Genomic DNA, 24869 nt, shown 5'->3' with positions numbered 1-24869 from the left:
ATATATATATATATATATATATATATATATATATATATATATGTCTTTACCGCGCATAGACAGAAGTTATTTATAATCACGCTCTGAAGAGCGGAATCCCTGCATCAAAGAAATTCTATGCTAAGGTTATACAAGCATAGTTGCTTGTGAAAGAAAAAGAGAGTGAACTTTAAAAGTGTAGTTCGTCATTGTGGAAACACCGGCATTTCAGCGCTATGCTTTATCTACACTCAGATTTGCATTCATGCGATTTATTTCGTGATTTATTTCACGGGTTGTTTGACTAAATCCCGTCGGGACGCAACAATGTAGTATCACTATAAAGAACATTTTACATTCTGTTACGTTAATACATTCGATAATTCGGCTAATAATTAATCTACTCTAATTTCATCAGTCAATGAATCCACGATGCTGTGATAAAATCGCGCGTAACTGGAAACGGATCGCAATTGAATCGTTTTCACGTGTACACTTAATTGTGTTAACTGCACACGAGCGACGATTTGCAGTGAGATATTATGACACAATAAGATTGAATAAACATGAATCTCGCTGTGATGATTATCATCTGGCTTGTATCGGCGACGCCGCGTTTATGTGACGCACTCGACGAGGATGGAGTCGATTATTATTCGTTCGTGGATAATGATGGCAACTTCGAGTACACCAACGTCACGAATTGCACCAACGATTACTGCATCCCGGACGAAGATTACATCGAGCTGATGGTGCAACACATATTTCCGAAATTTACTGACTGGGTGCTGATTGCAATGCACAGCGTCGTCTTTATAATCGGCCTAATTGGCAACGCACTTGTCTGCATGGCCGTTTATCGCAATCACTCGATGCGTACCGTCACCAATTATTTCATCGTCAATCTGGCGGTGGCTGATCTTCTCGTCCTGCTGATCTGCCTGCCGCCGTCGGTTCTCTGGGACGTCACGGAGACCTGGTTCCTCGGATTAAAACTCTGCAAGGCCGTACCGTATCTTCAGGTAAGCGTTTTCGTCTGATTAAAAATTATCGAAACATTTCCACATCTTGATTGTTCAATTGATCGATTTCCAAGATAAAACGATTATAAGGTTCGTTTTTACAATGTATGATTACCTAAAGATTAAAAGTTACCTACAGATTATCTACAGATCAATGAAATTCATTCATGAATTTCTTGGTTACTTTTAATCTTTAGATAATCATATATTATGAAATCGAACCTAAGAGAGCTTAAAAATGTCAAAGAGAATTTCAAAATATTAGTTGACTTTATATTCATTGTATACGCGAGAAAATCTTACAATTCGTTTAACTTTCTTATTTGAAAATTTATACAGGGTGTCCCAAACTTTTTGACACGCTTGTGAGCAGATCGACCGGACTGAGTCCTTGAAAAATCCTTTATTATTTTATCATTTTTGTAATGAGATATTAATTTCTACAGAGAAAGATTGTTGAATAAGTTGCCGGATAAAATCAGTGCAAGATAACTTTAAAATATCTTAAAGTTATTTATGCATCTCGATTTTAGATTATTCGATATTCAGATTATTAGATATTCTGCTTATTAGGTAATTAAAAAAAAGATTATGAAAATTGTAAAATGATAAAAGACTTTTCGACTCAATTAAGTCCGTCCTGCCCATAAGCGGTATGTCAAAAAGTTTAGGACACCCTATATATTAAATGATACGGAAGTCTTATTGCGTTCCATGATCTTAATTAAATTTCGTAATTTGACCCAGTTTATTAAGGTATCCATTTTCGAAGAAAATTAGAGAGGTATTTGATTCGCAAATTGTCTCTATTTGAACGTAGATAAGTTGAAATTATTTTCTTTCAGCAATAGATTCTTGTACGACCTATTATTTAGCCTTAGAATCTTGAATTTCCTATACAGAATTATTTGAATAAACAAAATTATCTAAAAATTCTCGTTTAATCAAACGTCAAAATCAAAAATCATTTTTCTATATTACGCTATATATGATACTTTTTAAAATAAATTTTATGCCCATTTTTTATTATTAGATGGACATTGCGATTGGCAATTTAAATAATTATCATGTTACGTTAATGCATTTTATTACAATTATATACTATAATTATTTTCTTTTTTAAATTTTGATTTATCTCTTTTTATCTCAAAAGGGATCAATGAAATGAAGATAAATGTTTTTTATATTTTAAAATTTATTCCAAAGATTTTTGAAGAGGACGATAAAAGCCTAAATGAAAAACTTCATGAATCTCTGTAGTTCTCGCATGTTCCGTTCAAGAACTTACGATATAATTTCAGTCTCTATATTATCCGATTTAATATTCCTCAAAGTATACACTCCGGCAGCACTAATTCTGCGGACACATTTGCGATGTACGTGATGAAAACTGGCAAAAACCGACTGGAGATGGTCCGACACAGTTTTCGTTACAGACGCGGTTTCCTAAGAGCGGTTTTTCAGAAAACATCCTGACATTCCCAAACGGAATTCGCAATTGCTGCGACACGGAAGGCGAAATATATTTTGCGAGATTAGCTTCTGTGCGTCTCATTCTATTTTTGCACGATTCCACTCCATCGATCGCTGCATTTGTCATAGTGTCGAAAAAAATAAAATTGAAAATCTTGAAATACAACTATTGGTATTCATCACATCAGATATTTTAGGTAGAAGCTTTGATTTTATTTTTGTAATGTTGTGATATAATTTTAAATTCAAATAATTTATCGCCTTTTCATATATTTGTAAAATTGATATTTAAAGCGCCTTATTTTATAATTTAATGATAATTTCAATCTTATAAAATAACAATGAGAACGATAAGCGACAAAAAGTTTTAAGCTTCAAACTACGGCTTATGCAATTTTTTTCATTCTCTTTTTTGTATGTACTCAATTGTGTATATGAAAGATTATTTATTTTTAAAAACTTTCTCTTGCTTTTTCTGGAAATACAAATATAATGAAAATGAGTTCCCCATATGTGTCATACAAAGCATTATAAAAGCATATAAAAGCCGAGTCACGTTTCTGAAAGTTCGGTTTTTACATCGGGAATACATATATTCAGGTACTTATACTGAGACTAATTAATTTCAACATTTGCATTAACATTTCAATTTTTTTAACGAAATTATAGTTAATAAAAACCAATTACGTATGTTGCATGCATATACACACACATACATATATATATATATATATGTAATTTGCATCATATTTAGATAAACATTGCAAAATTCAACAACAACATTAACATTTTACAAGAATAAAGAGTCTTTTTCTTTACTCAAACAAATGAAAACAAATATTGTAAATGCTATTCTATATTTATAATTTCTTAAAAATAATAAAAAAATAGCTGAGATATATAAAATATGAGTAAAATAAATTGTTCAGAAGTGTTTTGTCTAAAATTGGCAGCGTTGCGGCATTTTGAATAATTAACAGTCCAGATAATCGATATTTTATACGTTTGTCTACAGGTTAAATGAGTAAGACACATGCGAAATTGCATCTAATTTATCACATAATATCGTATATCTATATGAAGTATATTTATGGAGGCGAACTTTATTTTCTACTAGCACGCAATGCTAATGAATCAATGTAACAAAAAATCCTCTTAGTTGTATTTAACTCAATTATCAATTGCATTACTTTGCTGATATTAAGCTTTTCAACAGGCTACGCTATTGTTAATTTGAGTGCATAGTTAATTCTGTTTGCTAATGCTTTGCAGCTGTTAATGAGAGAATCTTCGCAGAAAATTGATCATGCATTTCATTTAAATCCAATGACTGATTAGCTTATCATCGGAATATTTTGCGTTTTATAATTACATTAGCATTTATAATTCACTACAAAACATAATCTGAATTAAAATCTCTGACTCGTCATTGTTGTCAAATTGAATTATAAAATTGCACAATGGTAGATACAAGATATAATGAATTAATTATTTTTTCTATCATGTTCAAAATTATAAAAACATTTTCCCGATTCGTAATATTCGATAAATAATAAATGATTTCATTATGTATAAACATTAAAAATGAATTTACATTAAAAAATTAAAAAATTCATACAAACATTTATCTTGTTTTTAAGTTATAGAAGTTTTCGTGTTTTATTTTCATTACAAACTAAGGTAACGTAGCTTCATCATTGCGGTCTTTAAAGAAATTAATAAGACGCGTGTAGATGTACGAAGATTTTATGCTAATTCAGTTTATAATTAATGAACACAAAAATGTTTGTAACTTGGGAACGAGATCAAATTGAAATACAGAACAAATTTTACAAAAACTTCTTGCTATTTTTGCGTCTCAAACCTATTTCTGAAATTATATCTACATGTTATGAAACATCTTGTATAATAATAAAAATTGAAAGTTGAAAAAATTAAGAAAATAATTATACAATAATAAAATTAATATAAATATTATAATTAATATAAATATTATTATATAAATATAATAATTAATATAAATATTATTAATATAAATATTAATATAAATATTATAACTATAGAGCGATTATAAAATTAACAAAAACATAAGTAATCGTCTTGAGGGAGATGTATTTAGATGTAATATAATAGATATGTAATATATAGATATAATTTGATATTTTATGTAATTGAAAAGATATAGAAGATGTAAAAAAACACAGAATAAAGCGATAAAAATATCGTGGGTCTGAGTGTGTCTCGTCATCGCATCATATATTATGTATCTGATAGTTTCTCAAATGTGCGATAGATGGCCAGAGAAGCTACATTTATCTTGTATTTAACTTCTGACTAGCAGGATTTATAAGTCGCAATGTGCGACGGGCTGAGTAAAAAGGGTGCTCGCTACTTCAATAGCGCATCGCGTCGATTTAACGTCGGCATGGTGGGGTATGGCCATCAAGACATACCCAGTACGTAATTTTTGGGAACGCGAGGCTGTTGGCTGCCAATAAGCACCGGCGCCTCCACCATATCCTTACTCATAAACAAATGAATGTTTGAGAAATTATCATTGTCTCGTTGAATTACAATTCGCCTTTTAAAAGACTATTATTAATAAGTGAATAAACGCAGTGGAATATATGTTAAAATAATGTAAGACTTAATATAAAAAAATACGTAGAGAAAGTAAATTTTAAGATGTTATGAGCTTTTCATGAAAACTTTGATGCAATTTACATACATCTTTGAACAAAATGCATAAACGTACATGTATGAAATATTTATAAAATGTGAAGCTGACTAAAATTATTCAAAAAGAAAATTTTGCAAGATGCTATTAAATTCTTTTGAACTTAGATAATTTTGTACATATAAAATATGTATACATATTAATGTACTGAATACTCAATCGCAATATTGTATTCTATCAAGAGAGAAGAACGTAGTATTAAAACTTCTTTTTATGTAAAAATATATAAAATAAATACATATTAATATATATTAAAAAATTCTCTCCCGTATTTAATTAAAAATTGAATTGAAAAAGACTGCGATTTTTTTAATCAAGTGTAAGTAAGTTGAGAGTTTTTAAAAATATTTGACACTATTGATTATTCATGACACTATTGAGAACTTGTCTTCATATAAAAGAATAAAACATTTTTTTTCTAGAAAATTGAATTTTTATATTAAAAGTACTTTTATATTAAAAATACTTTTTTTCTTTTATTTTAAAATGAATTTTTCTTTATTTTAAAAGCACAACATAATATTTAAAAAAGAGATAATTTTTTTTTTTATAATCTTCAAACAACTTTTAGTTGGCGTGCTCAATTGTTTTCTGTTAGTTTTAAAAATAGAAATGCTGAATTTTTTATTCTTTAAAAGTCATTATTGAAATATGTTAATATCTTACTACGAGCAAATTAACAAAGTTTATCAATGCTCTATTGTCTAAAGCATTCAAGTCTTGATTTTACTTTTTTTATTATTATTCCGTTTTTTTTTCAAGTTCTTTTCTTCTTCGTATTTTGCTACCATTAAAAATCATCATTATAAATTTTGTCGAATTTTGTGTTATTCAGTTTCAATATAAAAACTAATTTTTTTATTCTTATAATTTTACATATATTAATATTTATAGATAGATTCTTAATATTAATGTCTTTGTTAATTATTTATTTGTAAATTATCTATTTTATTTATAAACTATTTTGTCATTCTCAATAGATACGAAATATTAAAAAAAATTATTATCTTATTTAAAAACATATTTTATCCTGTACAAAGAACTAATTTTATAACAAGTAAAAATATTAATATTTCAATTTAATCAATAATTTTGAATATATTCAAGATATATATTTATAATATATTACAAAATGTGACATATAAATTTAAATGCAAATAAAACGTATATGCAATGTTAATATGTTGGTATCGTGTATTAGAAAATATAGTATATAATTTATATGTTAATAGCATACATGATCGTAAAATCAGGCTAAAATGTAAGCAATACGATGTGACGCAGAAAGAGAGAGTCCGATAATATAATAAATATTATTTCACCAACTCGTTACATTTATGCGTGCAATGCGACGGGAAATCGATGCGCGCCGTTTATCTTTTCATCTATGAACAAGTACTGCAGTTTTGTGAACGTGTTATAAATGACGTATTCTACCGGTATATATCGATCCTACGTGTAACCTGGAAAGTATCCTGATAATATCTTGTGCTGTTGCATATTCATAATTAGCACGATAGTTCTCATAAATGCCATTATAAATACAAATTCATTATACGAAATTCATCAATTAGTAACAAAAAACAGAAGTCATAAGTCATCATAAGACACTTTGAAAAGTGATTCTTTTATGTATATATTTGAAAAATTATAAAATGATAAAAGTTATATATGAATAATTATTTAATAATCTCATTTATAAAAATCATCATCTTATTGACAACAAAATCAATTTTAATTATATTATTTATTTAATCTAATTAATTAAAAATGTTAATTATAATAAATAAATTAATTATATAAATTTACATTATTTTGAAAATAATGTTCCAGAATTGTAAACATATAGAAAAGGTAATATGTGTATGCATACAATCATTATTATCATATTATTATAACTAACATACTTGGACAATTAAAATTGAATATATTACAAATGTTGTGACAAAAATTCTTTCACGAAAATATACAAAATGCAGATTGTTTCTTTTTTTTTACGAACTTCTCTATTATAGTGCAATCAAAACTTGAAGTATGCAACTTCAATGTTCAATAAATAATGTCGATGTCTCAAGAATGGTCGATAAGAATTGGTGTTGGTTATATTTTTCGACGTGACGTAGTGATGTGTAGTGCTAATTATAATTCAAGTAATTCATAAAAGAATTTGTTATTCTCACGCTCAATTACATCCCGATTAGATGAATACATCGTAATACGTGTCCGTACATGTAAATTCTATTTGTGATGTTCTCTCTTGCAGAATGTGCACACAGAATGCATTACATATATATATATATATATATATATATATATATCCTTGTGTGTCCAATAACGTACGTTTACATATGTACATTTACGTCCTTAACTGCACGTGTGTGTTTCTATCTCATTACATACATACCTTAAAACGGCGGCGCATTATTCTCAATAATCCGCGACGGCGCGAAAATGGATTAAGCGATTAAAGACACGTGAGAGAAAGGATGGCATTCTTCCGTTGTTACGTGGCCCGAAAACATTTCATATTTACAGCAATTTCCGGCAGCCAATATGGCGCAGTATAAAGTCCATTTCGAATGAATCCTCTGGATTCGAGATCGGTGTCGTCATTCGTTTCTCTCGCGAAATCTCGCTGCTGCGATTCCGTATTATACAACATTGTACAATAGTGTACGTGATTCTGTATTAAACAATGTTGTACAATGATGAATTGCGAAACCATACGTGACGTACATGTCTATTGTATGTCGCATCGATCGACCGGCTGATCATCAATACTGTCAGAATCCGTCATGTCCGCACGATGGCACGCAGGCTCGCATCTCACGCATAAAAATCACGGGAATAACTCTGGCGAGATTCGGAACAAACGAACTTTGCAATCCATTATTCCGCCCCATAGATCGAGAACAGAAATACCATCGTCGGCGGAAAACCATCGTGCCGCGTTAATATCGATTCGCACGTGCGCGCGATTCAAGAGCGAACGAGCGTGCGAGCAACGCAGTCCGGGACGACCTGATCGTTCGTGGGTAGATCGCAAGTCTTGATTAACACTGCTGTAAATTACATTCGACAATGCGCTGTAATTACTATAGATAAATTTCCGCCGAGAAACTTGCAAATATACACAACGTGTGTTCATTTTAATTCCGTCCCATTTTAATTCTTGACGCAACGCGCGGGCGAGAATCGCACATTTTTAGAAAGACTAACAACTCGCCTCTGCAGTCTGAACGAACTCAATATTATTAATGGCACATGATTTATCGATCTATCCAACGAGCACTTACTCAAAGTTTACTCTAATTTCTTAACCCTTTAGGGACGAGTTGCAAATTTGCACTTTAAAATTAAATTCAGGATAAATTTGGAATATGTTCTGGTTCTGCAAATTAGATATTTAAGAACTAAAGCTGTGGAAATTTATGTAACATTGAATTCTAAAGTATATATAATATTTCTAACAGAAAGGTCGATAGTATAAATATCGACAGATTTTTTTATTTGCAAATTACTTTTAACAAAAGCAATAAAACATTTATTTTTTCCAATAACGATGCCGTTCCTAAAGGGTTAAATAATTCCGCCGATATGAATCAAGATATTTTCTCTTGAATCACAGTATGTGTGGTACTAGAGATTCTTTCATTCTTTTATTATTAGAGAATTGGAACAGATTACATTTACGTGATCTTTCGTTGAAACTACGTAAGAGTTAGACGTCGAGAACGCTATTGGAGATGAAAATGGATGCAGAAACCATTGATGGAAAGTGCTTCGCGCGAGGTGATCTGAAGCAATACCCTGACATCTTATTATCGTGAAATCCACGTGGATTAATTTTGTCTCCCCTGCATTTTATTATTTTATGTAATTTCCGCTGGATCCAGCACATGGCACGGAGTATCGATTATTCATCATCAAAGAGCAATTATAATCAAAGTATAAGCGATTGAAGTCTCATTTATGTCATACAAAAAGAAATAAATAGATTCGGGAGTTGACGATATGGCATAAATGAAACTTTGATTGATATATAGAAATCACTGTGTCTCTGACAAATGAATTTAAAAGAAAAATTTGGTATGTAAGTGATTTTCATCGATCGATAAAAAAAAATTTATAAAATCTTAATATATTTTTTTTAATAGTTAACATATAATACAAAATAAATTATTAAATAAACATGTAATAGTTCTATATAAACTTACAGTAAATAAATATTATTCAATAAAAAAAGATATTTAAATCAAATCGATTTTGGTATCAAATAAATGTACGTTTACATTTAGTAAATATTTAGTTGGAAATATTTAAATAACACTTTTTATTAAAATTTAGTCTCTTTTTTTAATACAATCTCCATGCAGTCTGCAAGGAAATTAAAATATCACTGAATGAAAAGTGAGATTTGAGATGAATGCATTCTTGTGATTTCATGTTCAACTATCTTGTTCTCCGCAGACAGCGCATAGAAATGCAGTCTCTGGCGGTATTATTGATCGATGAAAATCATTTGAAATTTTTAACTCTAACTCCTCTAGTCTCTTATCAAATACCTCTTCTATAAATATCCGTAGATATATGAGACCTACAATCTTAAATTATTTTAACAGTTTCGAGTGACTTATTAAAAAGAGATTCTCGTAGCAAAGATACTCTCGGTGATTTTCTTCCGAGAGGTGACGATTAAATAAAATTTGATAAGTTCTAAATGTTCTGATTGGATTTGAGAATCTGGATCTTTGGCACAACCCACGCGCAACCCACTCTTTACGTCATACAATCATCACAAGAACGATTTCTCTTTATGAACAACAATTGTTTCACGTGACCTGGTTGTCAGCTACATTTCCCAACAATTTCTCCTCAATTTCCAACGTAGAAGGCCGAAGAGCCGCTTTACACAGATTATATATTTAAAATTAGGTAGGATAAGAAATTAGGATAAAGAACTTGAAGTTCATTAATTATATGGAGTCACGCAGCAAAAAAATGTCATATTCTGCACGAACATATACAGTAAAGAAAAAAACATCTTTATGTAGAAAATTCAAGTATCTAAATACAAATTGAAAAGTTAAGGAAAACCATTGCAAATAGGATCAATATGCAAGACGAACCTTAAAATTGAATTTAAGATCTCGAGGGATCAAATAAGAAATATCATTGATCGTTATTAATTGCTAAATAGTACGGCCCATTCCGTGTACGATTATTTCACCTAAACATGAGATGGCACTATAGAATTCATATGTTGTTAGAAAACCGTATTGAGATAAATTCACGGAAAGACATTTTTGCTTTATTTTTCGTATTTATAATCGGTATAGTTTAGAAATAAAAGAATCGAAAGCAGAAGTAGCGATAAATTAAGCTCATATCTCACAATAAGAAAATAATTTAATGCGTATTTGACGCATTCATGTTATAAAGTCATTCGAGTCGTCTAAGTCGTCTAAGTCGGCTTTACGATGCAAAGCTAATGTTATATCGATCCGCTTTATCGTCTATTGTTTTAGGACTTTATCAGCGTCCTGAAGATAATGTTTGCGCGATGGTGGCTATAATATATTACTATTATAACGATCGTGATTTTCAAGAATAATCCTTAGCCTCTGTTACATTAAACAACAAACGGTTGCAAATTTTGTGAACAATTATTAATAGTTAAACAAGATATTTCCCATGTTAAACAATAACTATTGATTATTATTTATCTATTCATTATCCGTCAGAAATGATAATGGAATCGACAGTCGATGTCGAATCGATGTCGAAAGCATCAAATCGACATCGAATTCCATTGTCATTTCTGACTGAGTGTATCTTCATTAAATATAAATATTTGTATATGAATATTTCTATTTGATTATTCCTTTCAAATTATCTCGTTACCATAAATTGTAATTCCCATCGCGGTAAATACATCGCACGTTTCTAACATCCTTTCATAATTATGCGTAAAAGAATCATTTGTTCGCTAATGAGTCTTCGTGAAATAATGCAGGCCATTAATTTTTTTACAATGGACTCTACGTGCGACCGCGATTGTAGTATCAAAGCGACAGCAAGGCAATCTCGGCGGTCGGCGATCAATAGTCGTTCAATAAATTGAAAATTTATTGTTTCCGATATATTATCCAATACAAGATTATCCAATACAATATGTTGTACTGGATGCTTTTAAATCTGGATGAAGAGTTCATGAATGTATATGTTCGAGATGATTGAAAAGAACAGCCAAAAAATTTTAAAGCATTTGACATCTGAATAATTTACAAGTATGAATATAAATTACGAACATGGACACATGATTCGAAATATATCGGCAAAATATACGTGTATTTTCATCCAACTTTTACATATAACTGTCCATTTTTATTTTTTGTAAATATATATTTTTTTTTAGAGATCTATAAATATTATAAATATTATATTTTAGGGATCTATAAATATTATAACTATTCTTTGAAATAATCAAATATTTTTAAAATAAAATTGTTTAATCGTAAAAAAAACTGAAAAAAAAAGGCACAATTGCAATTTGCAAAAAGGAACAATTCAATTTTTCGGAATCACCTTTGTTTACTTTTATAAATACACGAAAATATAATATTGTTGATGATATTTTGTTTGAAATATTTTAGCAGAAAGAATACAGACAAATATTATTTCATAAAATTTCGTAGATTTGTAATGATTTCGTAAATAAATGTAATTTTTCTATTATTTCTAATTATGAGATATAAAGATACAAAGGTATGGCTAATTAAATTAATTAGTAAGATATAAAAAATAATGGCAAACACAAAGTAATACAATTATATTATCTTTATAGCAATTTTAATTTTAATGCGTTTGAATGATATTTGTATAAATCCTGTTTCTTTTGTGTACTAAAAGTTCTTCAGAAAAATAATATTGTGGATAAAACTTTTTTAGCATTATAATGTAAAAACAATTACAACTGAATTATAGCTTGCTTTAAATGTTTATTAAAAATAATACAAAATTTGCTGAAAATATTGTTTCTATGTTATATTTCTATGTCCATTTCAATTATCATATGAAAATATTTGATAAATATTTGATAAATTCTATACGAGAATAATGTTTGGACAATTTATTACATGTATAGGAAATCACAGAGAATGTATAATATCGGTTTTGCGATACGATGTCGTCTGCAGCATCGCTTCGGCGATCAATATACGTAATTACGTTATCTTACAATGTGTTGTTCATTATTGGTCATCTCATTAGACGCTATTCATTATCTTCATGTCATTATCGTGAATTCTAGATCGCATCTTTAAATTGCCTAATCTTTAAAATTTATAAAAAGCTTGTCAAATAGGAAAAACAATATTAAGTGAAATTCATTTCAAGTATAGGATAATTACGTTAATGCTATAGTTTTGAATAGACGAGACAAACACAGATGATTGAGTGACACTAATAACTATAAATATAGTAACTCTCTTATTTTTCTCGTTATTCGTGAAAAATAGCTCGTAATAACGTATATTGTCAAATTATTTGAGATCTCTCTCATTATTTTAATTCATGCTGCATAATTTTCACAACGCAAAAAGATACATGTGATGCAAACTAAATTTTGTAAACAAAAGGTTTAATTTTATAATAGATATTAGACAGAATTTTATTGTCAAAAGATGACAGAAAAATGATTTTTCTCTACAATTTGTAACATGTAATCTGTTTTTTCAAGCAACGTTAGGTATTATTTTCCTCTTTTGTGCCATTTACATTTAAAATGGTGCAATAGAAATATTTATTCTAACAATGACACTACTGCTATATGATTCTCAATAGGTAACCTTTTCACATATGACGATGAAACGTATGTTTATTTGTGAAACGCATTTCATTCGAGAAAAATGTCACTTGTCGGATTTTTCATAAACCGTATTGAATATTGGTATGCACGACAGTTTATGAATCTGATTAATAAACTGTCAACTTTACTTCAGCAACGAACATATAGAAATGTAATGCAGATCAAAATTTGAAAAATATTATATAAATTTTATGTACATGCGAAGTAAAATTGATACGACGAAATACAAAATGTAATGCAAATACATGACGCAATGAATTCATTTTACCTCACAAGAGTTTACACATTTTATTCAACAAGAGTTATTTTATAACGAAACAAGTATTATTAAAATTATTGTGAATAAAGTTGCTTAACAAAATTTATTTTTATTACGTTTGTGAAATGATGAATAATGATATAAAAAATTGCAAATTAAAAAAATCCATTCACATATGACATACAAAAGCTTGTGTGGATTTTTTCACCGAACGTAATTTCTGTTTTCATTTTACTAGGTAAATTACGAGAAATCGGAAACAAATTCATTCGAGTGAATAGAAATTGCATAAAAATTCTCGTTATACTATTATATATCATGTACAGAAACATAAAATATCTGGAATTGCGGCATTTTTCACCATACGTATAATTTGATTGATTCGTTGAAATAAATAATCAAAGTATTACACGCGACAGAGGACGTATAAATTGTATATAAATTTCTACAAAAACCACTGTTCTTATTCTTTATTTCTTAATACAAACTGCAAAGATTCTATATTTTTTATAAACAGTGTTATAAATTGAAATATAAATTTTTTTATTTAACAATTTATTTGATAATATTTATTTGATAATATTTTATTCGATAATTATTGGTAGATCATTGCCTTTTAAAGCATTAATATACGTATATAAGTATTTTTAACGATGATTTTTGTATATATACATTTTTATTAAGAAAAAGTGAAGATTTACGACTATAAATGAGACTATTTATTCTTCCAATAATATTATTACTCACTGCAGAAAATAACGTCGTAAATAATAGAAGGGAAAAAGAAATTGGTTCATAAGAAATCGTATGAAACAGATTTACTTGAGCAAGAAAATGATTAACCTGGAGAAAAGTTTTGAGATATATCATTGCGTTGACATGTAAAAGTGTACAATTCTATGGTGATCTTATCTGTCCGAATTGTTTGATTAATCGTTTAAATCGCGAAGTGAAGAATGGAATTAAAACGCTGACGAATACAACACATGTATTACACGTTACATTGTACATTTAAAATGCAAGTATACAATGTCAACAGGTTGTTATATAGCGATTCACGAGTGTGTAGTAGGAACACTAAAACGATTCCTTATTAAATCCTTTATTTAATTCCTTATTAAATTCCTTCTCAGTGAGAAATGACAATGATCGATGTTGAATTAACATCGATTCGATGCTGTCGGTTTGATGCTTTTGACGTCGAATCGACATCGATTCAATGTCGATTCTATTATCATTTTCTCACTGGGATTATTAAATTTCTTATTCAGTTTCTTATTCAAATCTATTTGTGTCCATTATATTTTATAATAAAGCATTTGCGTTTAATTCAGAAACATTTATTTTCCTCTTTATCCAGAAATACGCTCACAACATTTTAAAACATACTTATGATCACCTTATATACATATCTATTCGCGTGCGATGCTTATTTTATAATTATTAGTAAAATATACGTCAATCTTTTATTAACTTTTTTATTTTTCGCATGATTATACTGCAGTGACGCTTAATGTCAAATATTAAAATATTAGAATGAATAAATTTATTTAAAGTTTTTTAAAAATATATAATTCAACTAACTTCCAATTTTAATGCAATGACATATGTACATTGCAAATGTATAAATAAGTTACAAATTTATTGAATACAATCCAGTTAGTGGCAACATGCGTCTTGTAAAGCATCACAAGGAGAACATTGTATTCAAGAGATCTATGAATTTCTCACCATATCAAAGGATCTATCTAAGACGATGCGCAATTATTGCTAAAGGGTAGAGAGATCCTATGGAATATCTAAAACTGATTTTAATGGCCTGCAAACAGCGAACGGCACAAAAACAAACGTCGCTGTTGGATTTCGTATCTCGCAATGCATGCTAATTAAGGTCAACGGTCATTAGAGTATATAGACATTTCTTTCTACATATAAAACGGAAATATCAGAAGATTTATGTACGCAAACATAATTGTAAAATCGCTAGCTAACTAACAGCATTATTACTTTTCGAAATGTACGATTCCTCCCTTGAATATTTTTCCATGATAAAAGAGAGACGTATATACTTCTATATATACTTTCATATTTTACGTACTTTTCAATGAAAAATTAAATAAAATGCAGATCTCTTTATGTGATTTAAAAATTGAGAATTTATGAACGCAATATTTATTTTCGCGAAGAAATCTATTCTTCCAAATTTATTCTTCTGGTAAGTTTTACAAAGTTGCAAACTGTCATGGTTTGATAATTATAATAATTTGAAGATTATGAATAAAGATTGCGATAAAATTCTAAATTTTTAAATCACAAAAAGATTTGCATCTTATGATTTTTCGCTAAACTAAATTTATTTACAGATTTTCATTAAAATCGTTTTAAAACGATTCAACTAATCATGAAATTAGTAAATTGCCTCCCGAATAACACACAATTCATTGGTTAAATATTGGCATACATTGAGAATATATTTGACCAAATATATTTGTTGCGCCGATGAATTATGCTACTATGGTTGTCAATTTAATTTATAATATTATTATAGTTTAGTTGCGTTTCTAAATCCGAAAACTCAATTCGCGCAATTCGAGAATTTACAATTAAATATTATATATAAATTCACATAAAATTATTTAAAGCATTCAAAAGTCGACCAGCATCGACCAGTATGAGCATTATTTTTTAATTATGTGTTTACAATATTTACTTGTTAAAACAAAAATTAAATCATTTTAAATTAAAAATTAAATTGTTTTAATGCGAATAGCCCTTGCACCGAATATTGTCGACGTCACATCGCTTAATATGAAACGGAAGTTTCACTCGAATAAGAACAGGAAATTATCGCGTGCAGAGTTCATTCATGCCTACTTAAAGTGGTTACATTAATCCAATTTCGTAGCTTGAACTCACTTCAAACTTGAACTGCACTTACGTGTTCACAATAATAAGATTAGGGAAAACGAGAAAATCGAACGGAAATAAGCCATTGCGTAAGGACGCCTGTCTTATTGCTTATCTTATCAAATTTTTTTCAATATTTCTTTCAATATTATCGTAAATAAGTGTATCTATTTCAAAATATGTCTAAAAATTAATTGCAAATGAGAACTGTATTAATTCGAAAAAAAATTTCCGATGGTTCTTAAGTATTCCGAGAGATAAAGTTTAACTTACTCATATCACTTAAGATATGACAAGAAATAATTCCTCTCGTAGAGATTATTTTAGAATATAAATCTACTTCATAAACTTACTTCAAGACCGCAAGATGTTCTCCTAACTCCGTTGAATCCGGCATTTCTAAAATATTGTTTACGAGCAATTGCTTCGCAAAATAGCAAACCTGCTTTCACGAATTTTAAGCAAATACCTGAGTATCCATGACGTATAGATCAATGACTATCAGTCGAGTGTGATCGACGCGTTCTCATTTCACAACCATACAATTTCGTCGCAGTATCCTATGCATCGACCCGTACGTACAACATACGTGGGCGTCGTTCTTCTTTCACGACATTTAAATTGTAGGTAAATCGAAGTTCCTACACAGACGGTGAAAAATTCCGGTGAATTGCCGATGAAAGCTCGATTTATCATATAAAAAAAAATACAGAAAAAACAAACAGAAAAAAAAAGAAGAGCAAAAAATACGGTACGGTTTAACGTATAAACTCGTGGCATACGCGGTGTATGTGCTATATCAAGAACGTGGACAGTTCGCTTCTCGAGCGTCCGGATATGCTCCGGGTAATATTTTACGTGCAATATGTCTGTCTCGCGACGCAATCGACCACGATGAATTTTTCAGGGAGACGCTTTAGACGTTTCCGACACTATCGTAACCCTCGTTTTCGTGCAAAAAATTACATCATAATTCCCTAATGCATGACGCGTAATGTTATGATTGCAATTTCAAGTGTATTCAGATTTCTCGATAACAGAAGCCATGCGAAATTGCATCTCAACGTAAATACACATAATATTTATAGCACAAAAAATAACTTTATCAGAAGAGTTAAAATATGAACAAATTTCAATAATATTAATTTTTTTTAAATGCATTTTAAATTTGTTAAATGTGTTTTATCATTATTTTATTTTATACATAATTTGATGAAAAGTCATTTACTTTCAATCGCTTATAACTCGAAACTCTATTATTTTTAAACAAGAAAAATTAGATTTAGTTTTATTAAGAAATAAAAATTCCTGAATTTTATCTTGAAATCACAGTGTATATTTCGTTATTGACGAACATTTTATCAAAATTTCGATTCTTTATTCGAGCAAAAGAAATTTATTTACTATAGTTGCTTTACGTCAATTAATTTTAATTACGCAATTTAAATTTCTGAAAATTTCTTTTTATCTCATTCAATATTGAAACAAAGATAGAAATTCAAGAGAAATTTAGGAGTAATTTTCATAAAATTAACTTTTTGAAGATAAGAGCTTTCCAACAAAGTAGTTATGGAAGAAATATTGCTTTTTAAGTTTTCGGAGTTGCTGAAAATTAGATTATGATATGAGAAAAATCTAAATCTCAAAAAATAATTTTATTATCGTGAAACTTGATTTTAGAATGGTTCTTAGTAGCTCTGAGTTTGACAATCGAATATCAAAAGGAAAACCTTCATGAAGAAGAATTTAGTATTACAGGATTCATAATTAGTTTAAAAGTCAATTTAGAAATAATGTAACTTTATGTACCACTGACGACCCTCAAATAAATCAAAATTAAAAACTTGATATTATTTCGCAATGAAAAACTCTCTAAAATTATTTTTTTAAATCTTGTCTGCCATATTGCAACCATTTTGAATTCATTTTTGACCACAAATTGGATTAAAGCATTATATATCAAATTATTCAAGCCAGTTTCATAAGAATTGAGCGAGAAGTTTATAAAATAAAAGAGAATGACTCCAAATGGGATTGCCGATTCTACGAAAGATTACGGGATTATTTTGATATGAAGAAATGTGATCACGTCACGCAAGTGCCACGTATATTATATTCCACGTGTACAATACCACTATCGTACGAATTACGTGCGCCCACATGATGGATACAACACTTGCGAATGCGAACAGCAAGTGATAGCTGCGGTTTAATTAAAACATGCTGCATTGCCGTGCACATACAAAATTGTTTTGCATCAGATATGAAAATAAAAGCAAAACGATACGGCTCTTCTTCGTTATAACGTAACGTGCGACAGTAGATAAAAAAACATTAGTAATTCACCGCGCTTGTTTTTCGCATTCAGAACTGCTTGCAATTACTGATCAATCGAAAGAATAAGAGACTGTGTTTGGAAAACGTGCTATCAACATTATTGTTCATCATCGTTCATTAAACGTAAAACAAGGATTGAATAATGTAATAGCACTGGTAATAATTTCCTCAAACGCAGCCATAATGGAAAAATATTATTTATAACTTATATAATATTATATAATTTATAATAATATAATTTATATTTATATTTATGTTTACCTACAGTCTGCATGATTTTTCAGACATTTCTGACAGTAAAAAAACATAATTGAAAGGTGAATTCATCTGTTTTATACAGACTACTACATGCGATAAAAAAATTAAAAAAATTTAGTTTTTATAAAAAAATCAAAATCTTCTAAAATTCGAAACAGCATCATACAATTTTTTTCCATAATATTATAGGGATCTTCAAGACGAATCATTATCGAAATGTCACTTTTATTAAATTTATTGCATATTTTATTAAAAACTTATATTCTGTGTCTAGTCAGAAATTGTAAGTACTTGTACAAGTAGTTGTTGCAAATACTGCATATTAAGTATTAATAAAATTAATAAAACATCGATAAAAGTGACGTTTCGATAATGATTTGAATTCGACTTGAAGAGTCCTACAATATTATGGAAAAAAATTGTATGGTGCTATTTAAAAAATTTAAGATGCCTTTAATTTTTTATGAAAAAAACATTATTTAATTTTTTATCGCATGTTGTAGCCTGTATAAAACAGAAAATTCACATTTCAATTTTTTTTTAACTGTTGGAAGTGTCTAAAAAATCATGCGGACTATTATACGCTAAACATCATATTTTACTTATTCTTAAAATTTTCTGTTTATTCCAGTCATTTTAAACATAGTTGTATAATAACAATAGATTTTTTTCGTATATAATTTTTAATTTTTAGTAATGCTAAACAATTTTATATCTTTAAGATATTACTAATACCATTGATATAGCCATGCAGTTTTTTCTGTCTCGTGATACTTCTGTATTTTTTTCAAGCATTTTTAATTTTATTGTGATAATACGCGTATTATACATGAAAATATTATAATTTTATACAAATAAAAATGTTTCTTCTTTTATTAATTCTATTTTCCCAAATCTTTGCCACGAATCAATCAACTTAATCTGATCAAAATCTGTACACCTAATACAAATACAGAAACATAAAGATATTTTCATAAATATAAATAGAAAGATTTTAAAGAAATAGGAAATCAGAATTGCACCGTAAATGAAGCCAGGCAAACGCAACCAAACAAATCTTGAATGCACGATTTTTGATGTCAAGAAATATGAATTCAAATTTAATAAAAACAAATGCATTTGATGGATTTCTAACTTTAGTAAAGGTGACTTTAATTCACTTACTTTCATTTATTCTTTTATTTGAAATAAAAATCAACGTGATAAAAATGCAAAATTTTTACGCAAATTGTGCAATTATTTATTGCTCGTTCGAAAGACAACTATATAATATTCAATCAATTAATTTCTTCTTAGTGAAAACATATACATATTATAACCTTTAGATATTAATTTGTTTTTGAATGTATTAGCGTTCTGACTTCTCTATACTAGAGATTCGTTTCAATTTTACGCGCGTGTGATTTAAACATTTCTCTTCTGTTGTATGAGATTTTCTTGTAAATTACGTGATAGAATGATATTTAATTGTGTTTTACAGTCACAAATACAGATACGAAGCAGCTGCAAAGTTCTGAATCCTGTCTCTTTGGTAAATCAATTGACAGTCAGATAGGTTCTCTCTTGTCGCCGGGTAGAAAGGCAAGAGTAGAAACAAATGGAAACGAGAAAATTATATACGCGTTGCTATTCGCGAAACTGCTAATGAATCTCATTAGCCCTTTTTATTACTCTATTTCATTCCTTTATCTACTTTGATTTGGATGTATGTTAAATGGAACTCAACTATGATATGCAATCATATTAAACCTCATCTATTGTATGATGTAAATAGATGACTGAATGTTTTCATGTAAATTTTAAATGGTAAAGGAAAGTCCCCTAATATGATATAGCGTTTCCGCTAAATTAATAAACGCTATCTATTGGTTCCACCATGAATTTATTTGTTCTTGGATTGAAAACTATTTAGTGGAAAATTCATTATTAGATCATGTAGTCGTTGCAAATAAAGATTTTAGAATTTGGATGTCTTCAAGTTTCATTAAGATGAGCTTTTAAATCTTGTTTATTATTTAATAAGTAAATATTTAGCAATAAATTCTTCATGTGAGTAAGTACTAATAGAAAAATATGATATGTTGAATTGCTTACAGTAGATTTGACGATCGTAAAACCGTAAGATGAGGAAATCGTAATATCCAGGATATTTCTAACATAAAATAATCTTTGCTTCTATGCATAGTGAAAATCGTTGCTAAAATATAAATGTTATTATACAATAATAAAAACGACAATCGGAATAAACTAAAAATCGAGTGCCTTTCTGCGATGCTTGATTTTAACTATCTGAAGACGAGTCATCTAGGTACAATGCATACTCATTTTGTACGCACACTTGTGTTTATTTGTATTTTATAGAAACATTAAATAAAGTTTTTTCTTTTTAATTGCAATACTGATGTACTTTGTGTTTTATTATCAATTTTTCGGAACATCTCATATTAGGAGCCATTTTTTGACTTTGCAATTTGCTCACTTTTTACAATTCTTAAATTCATAAAAAATAAAAATTTGAATTAAATTTTGCATAACATTATCTTAAAGCTAACTAAATTTCCTACAAAATGACCTATTATTTTTTCTGCCTATAGATTTCTAGCATTTACCCAAAATGAACTCGGTATTTCATAATAGGGATATCTTTCCTCTATCAATACTGTAAATATATGAATTATTACTGTATGAATTATTTCAAAGAAAAACCTTTGAATGTTGCGAATTTTACATTAGAAAAATGATATCATGGAATAGCCACAAAAAAATTTATGAGATTGAAAATGTTTTGATCATGTATCAATTTTCGATCGATTTTAACTATGAATAGCATTTTTATATCTTTTTTATCTCATTTGCGAATGAGTCGTAAACAACTTTTTTATATTTAAAACTTAATTTGATTGCAATGATGTTATTCTGATAAATTCCAAAATAAATTACAAGACAAATTGTCCTGATCAAAGATTATTATTTTAGACAGTATCGGTGAGCATCAGCGTTTTAACGTTGACTTTCATATCGATCGATCGATGGTACGCTATATGTTTCCCATTAAGATTCAAGTCCACGACAGCCCGAGCGAAAACTGCTATCATTGTCATCTGGTTGATATCATTGCTTTTTGGTAAGCATTTATATATTATCATGCGTAAGTATTTTTAATAAAAATTATTTTAATTATTTTTTAAATATATGTAGCTTTTAAATATATATAGCTATATATATTATAAAACTAATCTTATTATTGACATGTATATCAATTGTTGTATTTTAATTCATCAATAAATATAATTTTAGTCGGATAATTTCCGTACATGTAAAGTTTAATTCGCAAAAAGTTTTTCCATTTTCAATTTAAAAATTTGTTATATGGATCAAATGTTCTTGCTTGAGAAATTTCATACGAAAATTACAGAACACGTTATCTACAGAATACTAACTATATTTACAGAATATTTACTATTTGTTTACGTTACAACTTCTGATACTACTATAATAAAAAGTCTAACAGGAGATACTATATTTTATTTCGTAAAATTTGAATGTTATTTCTTAAATATTTAAACGTTATTTAATTGTTAAGTGTTGTAAATTTTATATTTAGGATATATTTAGGATACAGTGATATAAAATCAGTGTATTTGTCCCATTAATTTTTTCTTAGCGGTTTCCCAAGAAAATTCGCTCGCAAGTGAAACAGAAATACGAGTACAACTTTATCAATATTCTACGTGTCTCTTGATTAGATATTCCAGAACTATTGGTGTTGCACACGGTGCCGTCAAACAGTCGAGTGCAGACTATATTATTCACGCAGTGTGTCTGTGCGTGGAGTCAAGAAAGTCAAACTACCTTCACGATTGTCAAGCTGATCTTTTTGTATACGATGCCATTGCTTTTCATGAGCGTCGCGTACTGGCAGATTGTACGCGTTCTTTGGAAAAGCGATATTCCAGGACATAATTGTAAGGAAGATTCCATTTTAATAATTGTACTCATTAATTATCTAATCGATTTTAAATGGCACAATGCTATTTTTCATATTTATTATTTCATTTGATTTCGCTTCCTTTCATTGAGAACTCTTCTGCTAAATAATAACAATCTATTGTACTCGAATCGCTTAACTTTTCCACAAGTAGAACATATGTCTTGAAATTGAAAAATTCTCTTGAGAACATGAATCTGGTACGCTTGTAAAATTCTCCGGAGGTGAATCCTATTGTAAATAGAAAAAATAAAAAATTTATCTTTTCTCTTTTATCCTTTTCTTGTGTACTATTAGAACATATAAAATAAGTCATCTAACAAAGCATGAAATATTTCCGTTGTTTATATAACAGTTATAAAGTATATAGAAATATTTGTTTCGATCAAAGAGTAAAGAACATTTGCAAGCTCTACGTAAAAATTTATTTAACATTCCATCGAAAATTATGAGGAAATTTTTCCCTCTTCGCTTCCTTTTTTTCTCTCTTCGCAGAAATCAAATCTGACAATGATATTTTATCCACTGTACATATATCAATTTATACATATATATATATATATATAAATTTAAAATGATTCGTTAAATCTACAAAATTTCATATACGATAAATGGGATGTCTAAATAAAAATTTCCTTTCTAGATTCAATATATTCGTCACGTTATCTATACTGATAATAAAATCAATCCATAACTGAAATTGAAACTATATTATATCCCTAGATTATAATACAAGCTGCTTATTTTGCATTTCCCCTTTTGAAATAAAACAGTCTGAATTATCCGATCTAAACGATGGGAAATGGCGATACGTCATACTGTTTAGTTTCAAAATGAATTTTATAAAAAAAAATTAATTAAAACGAAATAAAATGTAATATATAGTTTAGAATTAGAAATTTAAGTTATAAATAAATTTTAGTTATAAATTGAAAAAATTTTATTATTGCATAAAGATTAATAAAGTAGATTATAATAAAGTAGTAATTAACTTATATGTTATATAATAGTTTTTGTTTTACTTTTTTATTTTCGAGCAAGAATTCTCAATAAATCTTTGTCAATTTGTTTCGCGAAAAATTTATTTTAAAATTAATCAAAACACTGTTCAAAAATAAATACAATATTGACATTTAGATTGAAAATAATTGCATATGCCGTATATTATTAAAATATTTAATTAAACTTCTAGACAGCTTTAATCGAATATTTCTTATCGAAGCAGAAAGATGATCCTAAGAAAAGACACCATCTTTTGTAACAAAATGCCTTGTTTCGATTTGTTAGAAATAAAATCATCAATGAATTAATCAATTTGTAATAATTTATAGTGTCTACCAGAATCTGTCGTTCAACTGAGATTCCATTGTCGGGAGGTGGAAACCCGGAGGGTCAACTGAGATCTCGACGGAAAGCGGCGAAGATGTTAGTCGCCGTAGTCATCACATTCGCGATATGTTTTTTTCCTGTACACTTGCTCTCTATTTTAAGGTGTGTCTCACGACATTGTGTTCTGCATAGCACATTATGGTAACAATATTTAATATATTGCACGTAATTTTCGTTAACGCAGAAATATTTCAAATGTTAAAATCAAATACTTTATATTCATTAAACTTTGATATCACTGTCGAATGATCGATATCACCTGACAAAGTGAAAACTGCATTAATATTATGTTAAGAGTATTTTTATATAAAACGACTTTAAACAGTAAGCTCGGTAGGTGTAATATGTTCCATTCCATCAATTTTATTAAATTTACAAAATGTTATCATAAAATTAAATGCTATATTACGAGCGTTAAATTAAATTAGGCATTAAAAATCAAAAGATAATTATCGCATCCTTTTGGAACATTTTGAGTGTATTTAATCTCATGAAATTCTGTTTAAATCTGATACGAATTGTGACACAAAAACGAATAGAAATAATATATATATATATATATATATATATATATATATATGATACGAGAACTTAATAACTACTTTACCTAATTTTCTTAGAACAGCTGTATGTTTTACTTAATACTTTTT

The 24869-nt window shown here is 28.5% G+C and overlaps 1 protein-coding gene across 1 annotated transcript in view; it reads left to right on the top strand.

The window, feature by feature from the left end:
• The first annotated feature begins 545 nt into the window (after nucleotides 1-545).
• The window catches only part of LOC105623261 (orexin receptor type 1-like), a 40387-nt gene continuing 16063 nt past the window's right edge, over nucleotides 546-24869 (top strand). The window contains exons 1-4 of the mRNA XM_012204660.1: nucleotides 546-1001; nucleotides 21819-21966; nucleotides 22589-22807; nucleotides 24162-24321. Of these exons, the coding sequence (XP_012060050.1) occupies nucleotides 546-1001; nucleotides 21819-21966; nucleotides 22589-22807; nucleotides 24162-24321 (983 nt within the window). The remainder of the gene's footprint in view (nucleotides 1002-21818; nucleotides 21967-22588; nucleotides 22808-24161; nucleotides 24322-24869) is intronic.

Source organism: Atta cephalotes (genome assembly GCF_000143395.1).
Source record: "Atta cephalotes unplaced genomic scaffold scaffold00055, whole genome shotgun sequence".
In the NCBI taxonomy this organism is placed as follows: Eukaryota; Metazoa; Arthropoda; class Insecta; order Hymenoptera; family Formicidae; genus Atta; species Atta cephalotes.
This window is presented reverse-complemented; position numbering and strand designations above follow the sequence as displayed.